Genomic DNA, 15,306 nt, shown 5'->3' with positions numbered 1-15,306 from the left:
TTCTACACTTTATAGAAATCTAATAAGGTGATTAATTATTTTAGATTTTGGTTGATTTTTTTGGTTGGTGAAAGTTCATAAAATTCTAGGATTAAAATTGTAAGTTGCCTCTAGCCTAGCATGTTTTATCATGCATATGATTTAATTTAAAAATTTATCTATTGTTATGATATTTTGTTTAAATTAAGTATCTTTGTTCTCAACATAAAAATAATTTATAAATTATTTGATCTAATATAACATGATTTACTTGGATATGAATTATAATTTGTTGTATCAAAAATGAGTTATATTTTTATTCTGCTGCAGGCTCTCTAGTCCGACTATGATCAAATAGATTTAAGATCCAATCTCCTTTCGGACCTCTAGTGAGGCGATCACGAATACATACCAGTTGATGGTGTGTTATAGTTAGAAACCAATTTCCTTTTGGATCTACTTAGATGGGGTTGATCGCTGGTACATGCTGATGAAAGCATGTTTCTCTATGTGATATCAGAGCTAGTATCCTTTGAGACCTCTAGTAGGACAATCAGTAACACATGACCAATAGATGGTATATTGTAGTTAAGATCTAAATTTTTTTGGGGCTAGTCATAGATTGATCATGGCCACAGTTAAGAAAACTAGAAGAGAGAGTGGATGGTTGACCCTTGATTATCTTGAAAAATTTATTTTGAAATCTTTGATGATAGATATAATATGTTTTATATATTCATTGGTATGTTTTTATGAAAAATCAAGTAATCTGAAAATTTATATTTCATGTATTAAATATTTAATTGAACTAGATATTTTGATAATTTAATAGGCTCGTAAAGCTCATTACATCTTTTCTTTTCTTTTTTTTTTTCCAGATGCAACGAAATGGTCAAGACTTGGGACTGAGCTGTGAGGAGCCTAGGATATCAAAGAAATTAAATTAATTTTCTTTAAACAAATTATTTAGATATTTATATGTAAAATTTTAAGGTTATAGGCTCTTTGGGAATAATTATATCAAATTAATTATTGCTTATCTAACATTGTTTAAGTTTGAAATGATATAAATATGTATGAATAAAAAGGTAGACTTTGCATATCCTGTGAGATCAAATCTTAAAGATATGCAATTGCCTGTAATGTGCTTAACTCGGTTCATAAGGTTGGAGAGTGATAAATAGTTTCTGAGATCTCCAACTTGCTCTCACTAGGTACTCATATCATAAAATACATGCAAAATTCAGCAAAATATAAAGTATACAAATGTTTATATTTGTAAATCTAGGAAGCTAAAAAAGAAACTGTTGCCATTTGAAAGTGAGCAAACGTTGGACAAGTTAAGTAAATGTGCTTGGCAAAGTAGAAAATCACTTTGATAGTTGATCAAGATGTATAATATCATGATATTGGATGATGCTTAAAAGTATATAGAAAGTTTGAAATCCAAAAAATAAGAAAATTAAAAATAAATCACAGGACATTTTAACCAAAAAAAATCTTCATTTTCTAAAGTTTTTTATTTTTTAATTTTTATTATCCTTCTAAGACATCAAAATGTTTTAATGCTTCACCCTTTTATGAGAATAAATCGGCTCAACACTTCTTTGCAATGGGAGTTTAGGTATCTATGATCTAAACAAAACCTATGATTATGAATTAGTCGAAGGTCTGTGCGTTGCGCGGGGTCGGATATATGAAAATAATTTTGCTCTTAGATCTAATTAGATTGAAAAAAAATTATATCTAAATAATAAAATAATATTCATTCAAATTCTTAGGATCACTTCATATTCTCAACTACCTATATAAATAAATTTTAATTGTAAAAATATAATAATATTATATATTAATAATATAATTTAATATGAAGAAATGTTCTTTTGAGGTGGTATAACAAAATTCATTTAAAAAACTTAGTTGACCACAATCCAACAAGAACAATACTCCTTCACAAAATATTATTATTATTATATATATATATATATATGATGCGATTCCTGTGGATAGATGATGTCAAAGTAGATCAATCCCACAACATGAACCCTAATCATCTGGTGATTATTTTGATATTTTTTAATAAAACTCTAAAAATTGAACCCAACAAGATACCGACAGATAAAGAATGGCAACATCTGCATACATGCGCGCGGATGTAAGCACGCAGATTTTCGATATATCTTTTCAGGTCTCCTTGCTACTTTCTGCTAGCGAGCCGCCACTCAAACGCTACCACCGCGAGGCTCTTCTCCATGGCCACCATCGCGACATTGCAAGTATCTCCTCTAACACTTAACACGTAACCAACCAAAAAAATTTGAAGTGGGCCCCACTTGAATGAACTTACGCCGTGTGAGCTGATCAGTGCCAAGCCCTGTATGCTGTTCTGGCCTGGGCATCCGTGGCAGACCGCTCCACGACAATGGCCCTGTGCACCAAATTCCAAACCCACGTTCTCTCTCGCTTTCTCTCTCTAAGACGGTTCTCTCCGATCTCCACCAGGAGTTCCGGCTGGTGCCCTCTCCACCACACTTCTGGGAGCCCCTTCCTTCCTTTCTTTTCCTCTTACTTCCCCTCGTTCTCTCGATCCTGATAACCTTTCTCCCTCTCATCCCCCCACCCTTCCTCTTTTATAATCTGTGGTCGTGGATCTCCGGCCCACCTCCAATTATCCCTTGGGTGACGATCGCAAACAGACATAACCCCCTTCCCTTAACCTCATTAATCTACTCCCTGTTTCTTTACTTAACCCCCTGAGTCAACCTCTCGCTCCCTCTCCCCCTCTCCCTCACCACTATTACGTCTGCCTTCCGATTAGGTGAGCTTGGTTCTTCCCGTCGTCGTTGTGATCGTTGAATTATCTCTAGGAGAAATCTTAGCCATCCATATTTTGTTACATGGATTTTGATAGCAGGATCAGATTATTCATTGAGTTTGATCTATTCTCATTTTTTCTGGAGTTTACTCTGACGGATAGTTGCAATTGCATGGCAGAAGCGTATACTCCTCTCTCTCTCTCTTGAGGCCATCAGCTAACTCACCATGTCTCCGAGACCGTTGGACTACGAGTCGCTGAACGAGAATGTGAAGAAGGTCGCGTATGCTGTTAGAGGAGAGCTTTATCTACGGGCTTCCGAGCTGCAGAAGGAAGGGAAGAAGGTCTGTTTTTTTTATCAGTGGCCTTTCTGATTGTAGAGTTGCAGTTTTTCCACTCGATGGTAACGTAAAATAGCAATAGTAATTGTAATAATTCTAATAATATGAATGGTACTAATAGTTATAATTGTAATGGACACGTTACGTATAAATCCATGAAACATTTATCAATGATCATGCCCAAAGACGTATGAAGGGATGTGTATATATATCCATGGGAATCCTAAGTTAAGGCTATCATTGTCGCATAATTGCTTTGTTAATATTTCTTATCTATGTAGTATATTGTTAAATTTCTTATAGTAAATTATCTGATTCGATGTATGAGAAGTTATCAACTTCTACAACATTTGGTTTATATGATTTCAAGTTTCTTTCCAACAAGATTTCGTTTACTATTGGTACCTATTCAGATGCTTATATATGTTTGCAATTGCTTTATCTAGGTGCATGACCTAATTAACTAAACTCCAAGACTACTTTTGGAGTGCTTGCCTTGTTTTGGGGGCAATTATCTGCTACTATTTAGAAAGGGGGCCATCACATGTACGATATCCTACTGATGTACAGCTGGTTTACAAAACATGGACAATTGTGATTTGTGAACCCGAAATTGGAATCATAGAGGAAATTGCTGAGGAAAAGAGTATAAAACATATGCAAAATTGAAAGTCTCCTCTTTGCAAGACACATTATTGTAAATCTTAAAGAAAATGAGGCTCTGATAAAGATCAATGGTCAGCAAACACCTGAGAAATCAATATAGAAATGTGACTGAACTTTAAGGTTGTTGTTGGGCGGGTGAAGTAAGCAACATTTTTAGATTGTTTTGAGAATTTAATGATGCCATTGATTTTCGAAGGACTACTTTCAGAAGACACCAATTGGACTAGTTTGTTACAAGATTGAGTAGGAGTGATAAAATAGTTTTCCTACATTGATGGTTGAAGTAAAAATGAGTTTCATTTAACTATGATTAATTATCTCTGGTCTTCAGAAGAGCAGGGGACATGCAAACTTCTTCAGAATTTTGTTTCTAGTAAGTGAACTTCACAGTTAGCCCATGCTTTTGCTGTTTATTTAAGAACAACTCATTTAAGACAATAAGACAGATTAGCTTGTATGAACAAGGCTAAGGAAAGACAAAAGATTCCTTAACATAAGATCATGCATCTTCATAAGGTGAGCGTGACATCAATGTGAATTCTGTGCTTGATTTATGGCTAAACTTCAGTTTGCATAAGGTGAGAAATGAAGGTCAGGGTAGAGAACTAAGTTATGGAGAATTGCGAGTTGATATTGTCTTTAATGTGTAAAAAAAATCTAGTCGTGGTGTTTGGAGAGACTAAAATTTGATCAGATTTATTCAACAGAAGTGTATGTTAACCTTAGTTAAATTTGTCAGAAAACTCTCAAGTTATATATTGAATATGGCAGGTAGCATGAATGTACTTCAGAATTCAAAACATGATATGCAGCACAATCTGGTGTCATGCTGACTCTATAATCACTGAGTTAGGACTTTTTGTGCTCAAGCATTTCAGTCTGGTACACAATCATGTTGATGCATATGATTTTCTAATAGTGGTCTTCAGCTGCTAATAAAATTTATACTACATACCAACTGCTTGGGATCTGAAACTCGAGTACATGCCTCTATTTGTGTACAAGCTTCCTTTATAGTGATGTGAGCTGGTTCTTTTTCTGTCTCACTGTTTCTATTATTATTTGCAGATCATATTTACAAATGTGGGCAATCCTCATGCTCTAGGACAGAAGCCATTGACATTCCCTCGTCAGGTTTTTAAACTTCTATTTCTTCTTCTGGTCTTATTTAATGGTGGGATAGCTGTCATTCTTCTGTCTTTTGCTTAATAAAGTATGCCTTTCTGATGCTTAAGTTTTGAAAAATCATTGTGATGATCCAGCTCAAATTTGATGAAAATGCAACATTATTTATCTGTTTTTTGATTTGCAAATTTGTTGTGACATTGGCACCTTTTCTCACAGGTGGTAGCGTTATGTCAAGCTCCATTTTTACTAGATGATCCTAATGTGGGGCTTCTCTTCCCAGCAGATGCCATCGCTAGAGCTAAACATTATCTTTCAATGACTTCTGGTGGTTTAGGTATTTAATTTCATGTCTTTTGGACTGTTGTTCTGATTCCTCCAATTGCCTTTATACATCTTATATCTCCAATTTGGGGATAAAATTAAGAATTTCCTCCATCCCTCCACCTATATAGGAAGAATTAAATAGATATGAATTTGAAATACAAAACTGAACAATAATTTCACTGGGAGAAAACCTTACGTCAGAGGCATAATGATCTGCAATTTCAGCAAATCTCAGTTTGCCTCATTCTGACATTGGAAGATTTGCTGACCAGGTAAATTCTTTCCTTGAAAATAATAATAATAATAAATTTGTTCTAGAACTTCTGTTCTAAACTCATGCCATCAGGCCGGTGATAAATGCATGGATAACACCCTAGCTACTATCTGATATCCTTGAACATTGTGCACAGGAAAAACTTGCCTGCATTGTTATAATTCTAAAAGCAGAAATAAGTGTCCTTGGAGTTGGACGCTCTTCCTTCCAAAGCTTGTTCTATATTCTTAGCAAAAATGAAGTTGATGACATCAAACCCTAGGCTTGCCAAAATGACTTACATGATATCCTGGTGATATGTTGCAGGGTTGCTGTAAAAGACAGAAAGTCATACTTCACAACCTGTATCATCTAGAACATCATTTGGATAAATCCTAAATGTAACTGAATGAAGTCCAAAGTCTGAGAGGTTTTCTGAGCCTTGTATGGTTGGCTTTTTGGGAATAGTAGTACCCTTGTCACCAGTGTTGCAGGGACATCGATATAAAAATCAGATCCAGATTTGACTTGACAAGAGGGAAAAAGGGAGATATAGGGATAAATAGGATAAATTACTAATTTCAACTAAATTACACATTTACACCTTTAAACATTGTTTGTTTAAACATAAAAAGGAGATTTTAAAAAGATATTGTTTGTTACTATTTTCATCTGAATTTCCAATTAGTTTAAGGATATAAGAAAAATAAAATTTTACAATGTTATTTCACTACCTACATTCGTGGTCAATTACTAAAAAGAACAATATGGACTTCTAACATGTAAATGGAGGGTCAAACTCATTGGTTGAAGAGTTCAACTCTCCACCAATCTTTAAATTGACAACCATAGGACTTCATCAGTATCCAAGTGTCTAATACGTATTCGACTCAGATATGTATCAGACTTGGATTTGTGGAGCCTGACAAGTGTCCAGGTAATACATCTTGTCTGATAGCCTTGAACATTGTTCAGAGTAAAAACTTTCCTGCATTGTTCTAAATTCTAAAAGCAGAAATAAGTGTCCTTGGAGTTGGACACTCTTCCTTCTAAAGCTTATTGTACATGCTTAAGCAAAAATGAAGCCGATGACATCAAATCCTGGGCTCGCCAACATGACTTACATGATGTCTTGGTGATATGTTGCAGGGTTGCTGTAAAAGAAAGAAAGGCATACTTCACAACCCATATCATCTAGAACATCATTTGGATAAATCCTAAATGTAACTGGATGAAGTCTAAAATCTGAGAGGTTCTCTAAGCCTTGTATGGTTGGCTATTTGGGAATGGTAGTACCCATGTCACCAGTGTTGCATGGACATAGATATAAGAATCGGATTTGGATTTGACTTGACAAGTTGGAAAAAGGGAGATACAGGGATACATAGGATAAATTCCTAATTTCAAGTAAATTACACATTTATACCTCTAAACATTGTTTGTTTAAATATAAAAAGGAGATTTTAAAAAGATATTGTTTGTTAAGGTCATTCAATATGCTATCTTCATCTGAATTTCCAATTAATTTAAGGATATAAGAAAAATAAAATTTTACAATGTTATTTCACTACCTACATTTTTGGTCAGTCACTAACAAGAACAAATATGGACTTCTAATATGAAAATGGAGGGTCAAACTTATTGGTTGAAAAGTTCAAACTCTCCACTAATCTTTAAAATTGATAACCATAGGACTTCATAAGTATCCAAGTGTCTAATACGTATTCGACTCAGATATGTATCAGACTTTGTTTTTTGGAGCCCAATGCCAGTGTCCAGGTAACATGACTTGGTAATATCTCAAACTTACTGTTACATGATTTTCCACTAATGATCTTCAATCAAGGATATGCTTCCATAGGGAAGAATTAGTAACAAGTGAACAAAATTTTATTAAATCAGATGTATAGATTACCTGGTAAGAAGATGTGCTGTACTACAAGAGTCTGGGAAATTGAGGATGTCAAAGAAATTCATTTCTTATGCTTCATTTTGTCACCCTTAGCACTTTCATGTAGTCATGAGGACCAGAGGGAAAAAAAGGAAGAAACTAGTTGAATTAGCATTCAGCATCCTTGAGATTCAAAACATTTATTTGCTACCATCTTTGTGTAGTGAACTAAAAGATGGTACTCTCCAAGTGCAGTCACAAGAGTTGATATTTGCTAGCATATCTTATTTTCACATTTTTTTCCCTGGTATTTTTCTTATCTTGTAAAACAAATTTTGCTATGAATGATTTGTAATTACATGCTTAGTCTTTGTTTAATATTTTTCATCAGCTATTATCATGCAAAGTTGCAAAAAAGTTCAAAATGGAATGCAGACTTCTCTGTTCTTTTTATATAGTAAGTTAGCCATGTGAACTTGAATGAGAGCCCTCACTTTCTTTTTGGCAGGTGCATATAGTGATTCTCGAGGTCTTCCCGGAATAAGGAAGGAAGTTGCTGATTTTATTGAGAGGCGTGATGGGTACCCTAGGTAATAAAATAGATGTTTATGATGATGGTGCACATGTAGTTTCAGTTTGTGCAATGACAATTGATTTTATGTATTGCACTTTTTGCAGTGATCCAGAACTTATATTTCTCACTGATGGTGCCAGCAAAGGTGTGATGCAGATGCTAAACACCATTATCAGAAATGAGAAAGATGGGGTATAATCCTTCTTGAATGACTGCAAACATATTTATAATATGAAGACCAACTTTTTCTAAAATAAAATTGACATTTTTAACTTCTATGCTGCTGCTTTTACTCTTCTCTGGTTCTCTGAGTTTGGGATTTAGTTGCCTATCTTTGGCAGATTTTGGTTCCAGTTCCACAATACCCCCTTTATTCAGCTACGATATCATTATATGGTGGTTCTCTTGTCCCATATTATTTAGAAGAGGAGGCAAATTGGGGTCTTGACTTCTACAATATTCGCCAATCTGTAGCAGTAGCACGTTCAAAAGGGATAACTGTAAGTAATAGGCTATCTTAAATCTCTTCTCATTTTTTTTTAATTGTATTGTATCCATCCAAAATAAACATTGAGGATCCCCCCAAATATTAACAATCAGTTCAATAAACCAACAATTAACAAGAATTATTGCATCATTCATGGATAATGGTTCTTGCTTCTTTTTCTATACCATAAATGGCTAAATTCACGATCGCATGCTCAATTGTAATACTATTGTTTACTTTCATATTCAGGCATCCTACCTTGATAGCAAACTATATAGCATCTCTTTCATTTTGCAATACCTGATTTACTAGTTCAATTTTTGATGATTTCAGGTTCGGGCCATGGTGATCATAAACCCAGGAAACCCAACTGGTCAATGTCTGAGTGAAGCCAATATTAGGGAATTGCTGAAATTTTGTTTTCAGGAAAACTTAGTCCTGCTTGCAGATGAAGTTTATCAGCAAAACATTTATCAGGATGAACGACCCTTCATAAGTGCAAGAAAGGTGAGCAATTTACTGCATGTTTTTATCTCTGAAGCTGATTAGACAAATACTAGTTATCTGGAGTTCTACTTTGTCCTGAAGTAATCACTTTTTGATGTTTAAGATACTGTTCGACATGGGTCCACCTATAAGCAAAGAGGTCCAACTTGTGTCTTTCCACACTGTGTCAAAAGGATATTGGGGAGAATGTGGACAGCGTGGAGGATACTTTGAGATGACTAATCTTCCTCCTCAGGTATGCTGTTTGTCTTTTTCTTCATTTTTCTTTAAATTAAGGGTCAATGATATATAACAGAAATCTTTATCTATATGCTGATATGTGCATTTTCTGCCTCTGTAATATCATGTGTTGATCTGAGAATTGCTAGGTATTAATTTTTTTGATTATTTGGTATGCTATCAGTTATTGCACCCCACAATGTAAATAATTATTATCTTAGAATTTCCGAAAAAGGTAGACTAGATTTTAAAAATTACTATTTTGATTTCTGTATACTCATTGTGGTTGCCAACTCAGCATATTTTTTTGGATGATTTGTACATTTACTCCTTTACTGCAACTGGAATAATTTAAAAAGTAAACACAAATTTCAACCATTCTGAAGTTTAGTGCTTTTACTAATGGACATTGGACGGATACAATGTCCTCTTTGAACCCTCTATTGATATTAATGGTGCTTTTTGTCAGTTCAAACATTATGGAAACTAATTGAGCATATACATGACAAACGAAAAAAGGAAACAATGAAGTTTTCTTTCTTATGGTGATGAATAAATGGTTCTGAGATATATGAAGAATCAGGAAATGGGGACTTTAGATATCTCAACATGAATACCCAATAATATCAGTCCCTATATCAATTTACTGTAACTTGTCTGGTTGACATTGTGGACAGATCCAATAGGTGTATGCTTGTAATTGGTTCTGGTACATAAAATACTGATGCTGGTATTTCCTTAACTTTGATCTGGCACAGACAGTAGATGAGATCTACAAGGTTGCATCTGTTTCACTCAGTCCGAATGTCCCCGGGCAGATCTTTGTAAGTCAATAACTTTTATTAAAATGGTCTGTTTTTTTAATATTCTTACAACAATACAAATTGCAGTATTATGAGAATATCAAAGTTTCTTGTTGCATACTCGTAATATGATGTTAGTTAAAGTTATATCTACTTGGTTTGTCCTATTCCCATTATTATACTGTTTCATGATGCAAAAAACTACTTTATTTTCCAGTTAGGGCTGATGGTTAATCCTCCCAAACCAGGAGATATCTCACACTTGAAGTTTGTTGTAGAGAGGTATGATACTATTTGATGTAATAATATTAATATACGTGTATGAATGATACAGTTTGAGCATTTAACTTTGACCCATCTATATCATTTTGTATCGTTCCCAAGCAAACACAGTTAAAATTTTATGCTGTGATAAAGGTTGATACATGATACATAGTTCCCAACAGGCTATGTACCTTTCGAGAGGTACAAACCACTGTTATCTATGAGTCTTATTCATTGGTCCAAATATACATTTAATACCTTAAGCTATGGTGATTTACTATAGATGTGTCGATATGATAACAAAAACTAGTCTAAGGGTTATCTTTGTTTGGCTAATTGAAGTTTGTAGATAGAAAAAAGTTCCCATATCATAAGGTTGTCATATTGACAATGCTGAGTTGATATATACTTTTACACTCCTGAATATTGTCATGTTTATGATATAATGCGCTATTGTTTTATTCTGCAGTAAGGCTGTCCTCGAGTCCCTGAGGAGAAGAGCGCATATAATGACTGATGGATTCAATAGTTGCAGAAATGTAGTTTGCAATTTTACAGAAGGTAACACACACCAAGTATTGTATCTGTCTTTGATTATTCTCAAAATTTCCATCAACTCTCGAACTGGGCTGCTCATTTGAAAGTTGGTTCAGGAGCCATGTATTCGTTCCCACAAATATGCTTACCACCAAAAGCAATTGAAGCCGCCAAAAAGGTTGGCAAAGCTCCTGATGTTTTCTATTGCCTCAAGCTCTTGGAAGCGACTGGAATTTCCACTGTTCCAGGCTCAGGTTTTGGGCAGAAAGAAGGGTAAGTATTCTAGTTCTTTTATTCTTGAGTGTACCATTTTCTAGCATCTTGTGGTTTTGGATGACGAAATTTTTGACAGAAGTATTACACACACAAAGATACACATATAGTTACATATTTGTGTATATGTATGTATGTTATATGGTAAATTCATAGATAATGATCAAAACTGCATATTATATAAGTGACTGTGGTTCATGTCCTGCAATGTAAGCCATACGTCAAGTCTGCATCACTCTGGTTTGGCACCCTGACTTTTCTTTCTTGCGTTGATTCCTTTGATTGAAACCACAATGTACTTTCTTTGTAAGGTGAGATGTGGAGTCCAAATTGAGCATTCATGTTGACTCACGAATTAAATGCCCATGTCATATAAGTTCTCATATTTTAAATATCTTGTTGTGATTCATTTCTCAGAGTAAAACAAACAAATTGACAACTCTTGGTGATTCCATTCAATCAGAAAAAAACCCACCTAGACACATCAGGATTTTCAACTTACGTACCTAACATGAAGGCTTAAAATTCAAAGTGAGCAAAAATCTTGATTAATACCTTCTAAGTGAGTCAAAATGCTCCTGTTACGAACGACCACTTGCTTGGATGGTATCATTTCTTGCCACTTAGGCAAAGGGGGCAAGGGTTTGATTCTGGTTGGAGTAACCCTTGAGGGGTGGGTAGAAAGGTGGGGATTGGACCATCCTAATACCCCGGAGAGAGAGAGAGAGAGTGCCCTGTTAATTGAGCTTTCTAAAATCCTCTATTTCACATTTCCCATAGTGTTCATCTGGAGATTAAACCTGTTTGGAAACATTACAAACTTCAGTATAACAATATTGAGAAAATATTTGATCTGATATGTTGGATTTGATCTCATCTGCAACTCTGTTTACCCAATTGATGCCTTTTTCATCACTAGGAGCTTGACTGTATTTGAATTTACATGATGATAATGTTTAGCGAACAGAATTCCCATTTTAACTTCTGCAAATTGGTTTCAATGGAAATCATTAATTAATGCTTTCCCCACCTTGGGGCAGGGTTTTCCATCTGAGAACAACCATCCTGCCAGCAGAGGAAGAAATGCCTGCAATCATGGCTAGTTTCAAGAAATTCAATGATGAGTTTATGGAACAATATGAAGACTGCAGAGGCTACTCCAGGATGTAGGTTTGTTATATGAAATAAACTAAAGCATGCTGAAGGAGCATGGGAAAAGAACTTCTGAGAAGGCAAGTCAATGCTGATTTCTCAAGATTTTAGTATATAATGATTTGTAGAGGAAAGATTAAAACAATCCCCAGTCCATGTATTGAAATTTGCCAAAGGAATCAGTGTATTGACTTCTGTTGATTTCTCTCTTTGCCATTATTCTTCAATTGGTCAGGGGTTATTCTGTTTGAAACTTATGATTATTTTCAAATTTGAAAGCAGCTATCATATATCACTGTCTTCATCATGCGTTCATAACATCCTCCAAAAAAATGGCTTTGTTGATGAGCTTAAGTTTATGCAAGTTTTTGACCGTTTAGCCCACATAGGTGAGGGAGTTCTGTTTGTGCAAGTGGCATGTGAAATTTTGTTCTACTGGTCTTGCACTAGCAAGGAATAGATCCTTTCCTATCTTTTTATGTTACATTTTTGTAGGATACTTCATGGAGATCATTAATGTGATTCATGGAATATTGTTAAGCATTTGCATGTAGGATATGATGGGGTTCGTTTGTGCAGTTTGATCTCCAATGGCAAACACTTACTAAGATTCTATCCTGGTGGATCTTGGTGTATTGGTAAGACTGCTCTTTTGTAATCTGGATGTTATAGGTTCGACATATTGAAACAATTAGGGAACAGTAGAACATGATGGTTGTACTTCTGGATGATGGTTCTTTTGCCTTCTTGATATCTGGTCGGGGTCAAGGATTCACCTTCTGTCGTATAAATTTATTGATGGATCGTGCAATTATCATTTTGAGATCTGTGCAGATTGATGAACGAGAGTTTAAGAGTATTCTGAGATCTGTGTTCAGTGCGATCCAATGGACCACGTCTTCGTAAAAGAATACCGATCATTATTTTGCGCGAAAGATGCCGATTGATACAAGGGTTTGTGTTGATTTTGATGCATCTTCAATTATTTGCTCGGGCACAGCAGGTCCAGCTACTGTCGTTTAACCTCACGCTCACGGTCATACGGACCTCTGTAAACATCTCGGTCCCCCACGCTTCGTGGGACATTGAGATCTGTGTCCGTTGATTGATCGCGTATGGTTTTCGTACCACGGATGACGTGCTGCTCGGGAACTCCCCTGGCCGGCGGGATTCCCTCCCGGAAACCCGCGTCAGGCCTGATCCGTCGCATCGGGACGACGATAACCGCCCCCTGTCGTGACGTCGGCGAGATGGGGAAGCCGTGGTCAACCTACGGCGCCGTCTGCATCCTGGCGGGAGGAACCACCGCCGTCGCCGTCCGCGGAAGAAACGTAGGCATTGCCAACGCTGACTCCTGTTGGGGCTCACGTATCATTTCCATCCACCCATCGTGGCCCAGAGCTGATGAGCTCCGTCACCTGCACGGGCCCACAGCTCGCCTAAAATAATGCTGACACTGCCGCCACCTCCTTTTCTATAAACATATGATCCAATCCATCAATCTAATTTTTATTCGATTCATCATAAATAAATATGAGTTTGATATTAAATAGATTCAAATCATAAACAGATCGATCTGTTTAACTCATCTATTAAATAGATCAGATTTGGATTTAAAATTTTCAATCTGTCCAATCGATTTAACTCGTTTATATTTTTTATTTAAAATATTTAAATTTTAATAAAATTTAGACAGTTCGTTTCAATTTTGATCTCTCTTTCCAAAAAATTTGAATGACCCAGCATGCTTTCTCTTTATCTTCTTCTTCTTCCTAAAAAACTTAAAATTCCTAAATACTTCTCAGTTCTCACCACCTCACCCTCCATCGCCTCCCTCTTTCATGCCGGCGGGAGAGTTCCTCCATGCCGTCGCCCCTGCAACATCTGCACTGCCCCCACAGCTAGTCGCTCCATTGCTCGCACCGATGACGGCGACCGTGATGTCCCCTTCCTTCCCTCTCTCCTCCTCCTTGAAAAAAGCCCGCGACGATGATGGCCCTCCGTTCCTGCACTCCATCAGTCGTTCTCTGAACCTCCTCATCGCCGCCTTGCTCCTCCACCGTGACGATACCGTTTATCCTCCCTTTCTTCTCGTCCTTCTATTTGATCTTCTCTGATTACCAAAGCCAGATCTAGAGCTCGAGGAGATCGGCCACGATTTCGTCATCGTCGGTCATCAGGAGCTTGTCTTCGGGTGTGAAGATAGAGGGGCTTAGCTCGAGCTTCAACGGTGGTCGACAGCGCAGTAGTCGGGCAGAGATGGAGGCGAGGACAGTGCGGCGGTCAGACAGAGGCGAAGAGCGGGAGGAGGGCGATTGGGTGCAGATCCGATAAGACAGAGCTCTCAGATTTTTATTTTTTATTTTTTTTTAAATGAGTTGCTGGGTTGGTCTTGATCCGATTGATTTTTTTTTAATAGATTATTATAAACGGATCGTAAACAGATCGGATTGGATAACCCATTTATTAAGTAGGTCGGATTTGGATTTTAAAATTTGATCTATTTAAAATCTGACCTATTTATTTAAATAAATTGGGTTCAGGTTCACAATTTTTTGAGTCAATCCATTTTTGATCCGATCCATTTATATCCGATCCGATTGCTATCCCTACTGACAGCTGTCGCTGGGCGCACATGAGATGTATATGAGAAAACTTTATTATTATTATTATTATTATTATTATTATTATTATTATTATTATTATTATTATTTTATCTAATTATTTTAAATCCTCCGTATGATATCTATCCTTTAAATAAGTAAAAATTAGATTAATGAGAATATATTTTATTAAACAGAAGGTTATGTATGCAGTTTCGATGCACAGATGATGGGTGGTCTTTCAGCATGAGATTAAAAAAAATAAAAAAGACAGAAGAAAGCAGCTCCAGATAATTCGAGAAATTATATATCTTTTTTTCGTAACCGGGCCAAATCATTTTAAGCATCTGGTTTTGTTTGATATTGCCTATCTCTGTTGCGTCAAATGACTTTTGAAATGGCTGTTTTTCACTATGTTCATGTTTACTTCCTTTGGTGTCTACTTTCCTTCTTTTTCTTTTTTTTTTTTTTGACCTGGCCATTTATCTTA

The 15,306-nt window shown here is 36.0% G+C and overlaps 1 protein-coding gene across 1 annotated transcript; it reads left to right on the top strand.

The window, feature by feature from the left end:
• The first annotated feature begins 2,515 nt into the window (after positions 1-2,515).
• LOC105049882 (glutamate--glyoxylate aminotransferase 2) lies at positions 2,516-12,414 on the top strand. Its single transcript, XM_010929661.4, has 14 exons — positions 2,516-2,797; positions 2,974-3,138; positions 4,870-4,935; positions 5,146-5,263; positions 7,906-7,987; positions 8,076-8,163; positions 8,313-8,471; positions 8,792-8,965; positions 9,069-9,200; positions 9,943-10,008; positions 10,205-10,269; positions 10,721-10,812; positions 10,905-11,061; positions 12,102-12,414. The coding sequence occupies exons 2-14, from the start codon at positions 3,022-3,024 to the stop codon at positions 12,229-12,231; spliced, it is 1,446 nt and encodes a 481-aa protein (XP_010927963.1). The 5' UTR covers positions 2,516-2,797; positions 2,974-3,021; the 3' UTR covers positions 12,232-12,414.
• The last annotated feature ends 2,892 nt before the right edge of the window (positions 12,415-15,306 follow it).

The sequence above is a fragment of the Elaeis guineensis genome, chromosome 6 (assembly GCF_000442705.2).
Source record: "Elaeis guineensis isolate ETL-2024a chromosome 6, EG11, whole genome shotgun sequence".
NCBI classification, from domain to species: domain Eukaryota; kingdom Viridiplantae; phylum Streptophyta; class Magnoliopsida; order Arecales; family Arecaceae; genus Elaeis; species Elaeis guineensis.
This window is presented reverse-complemented; position numbering and strand designations above follow the sequence as displayed.

Coding starts and splice junctions, on each gene's coding strand:
- LOC105049882 (XM_010929661.4), top strand. CDS start 3,022: ATGTCTCCGAGACCGTTGGACTACGAGTCGCTGAACGAGAATGTGAAG. Junction 3,139..4,869: donor TGCAGAAGGAAGGGAAGAAG/GTCTGTTTTTTT, acceptor TATTATTTGCAG/ATCATATTTACAAATGTGGG. Junction 4,936..5,145: donor CATTGACATTCCCTCGTCAG/GTTTTTAAACTT, acceptor CTTTTCTCACAG/GTGGTAGCGTTATGTCAAGC.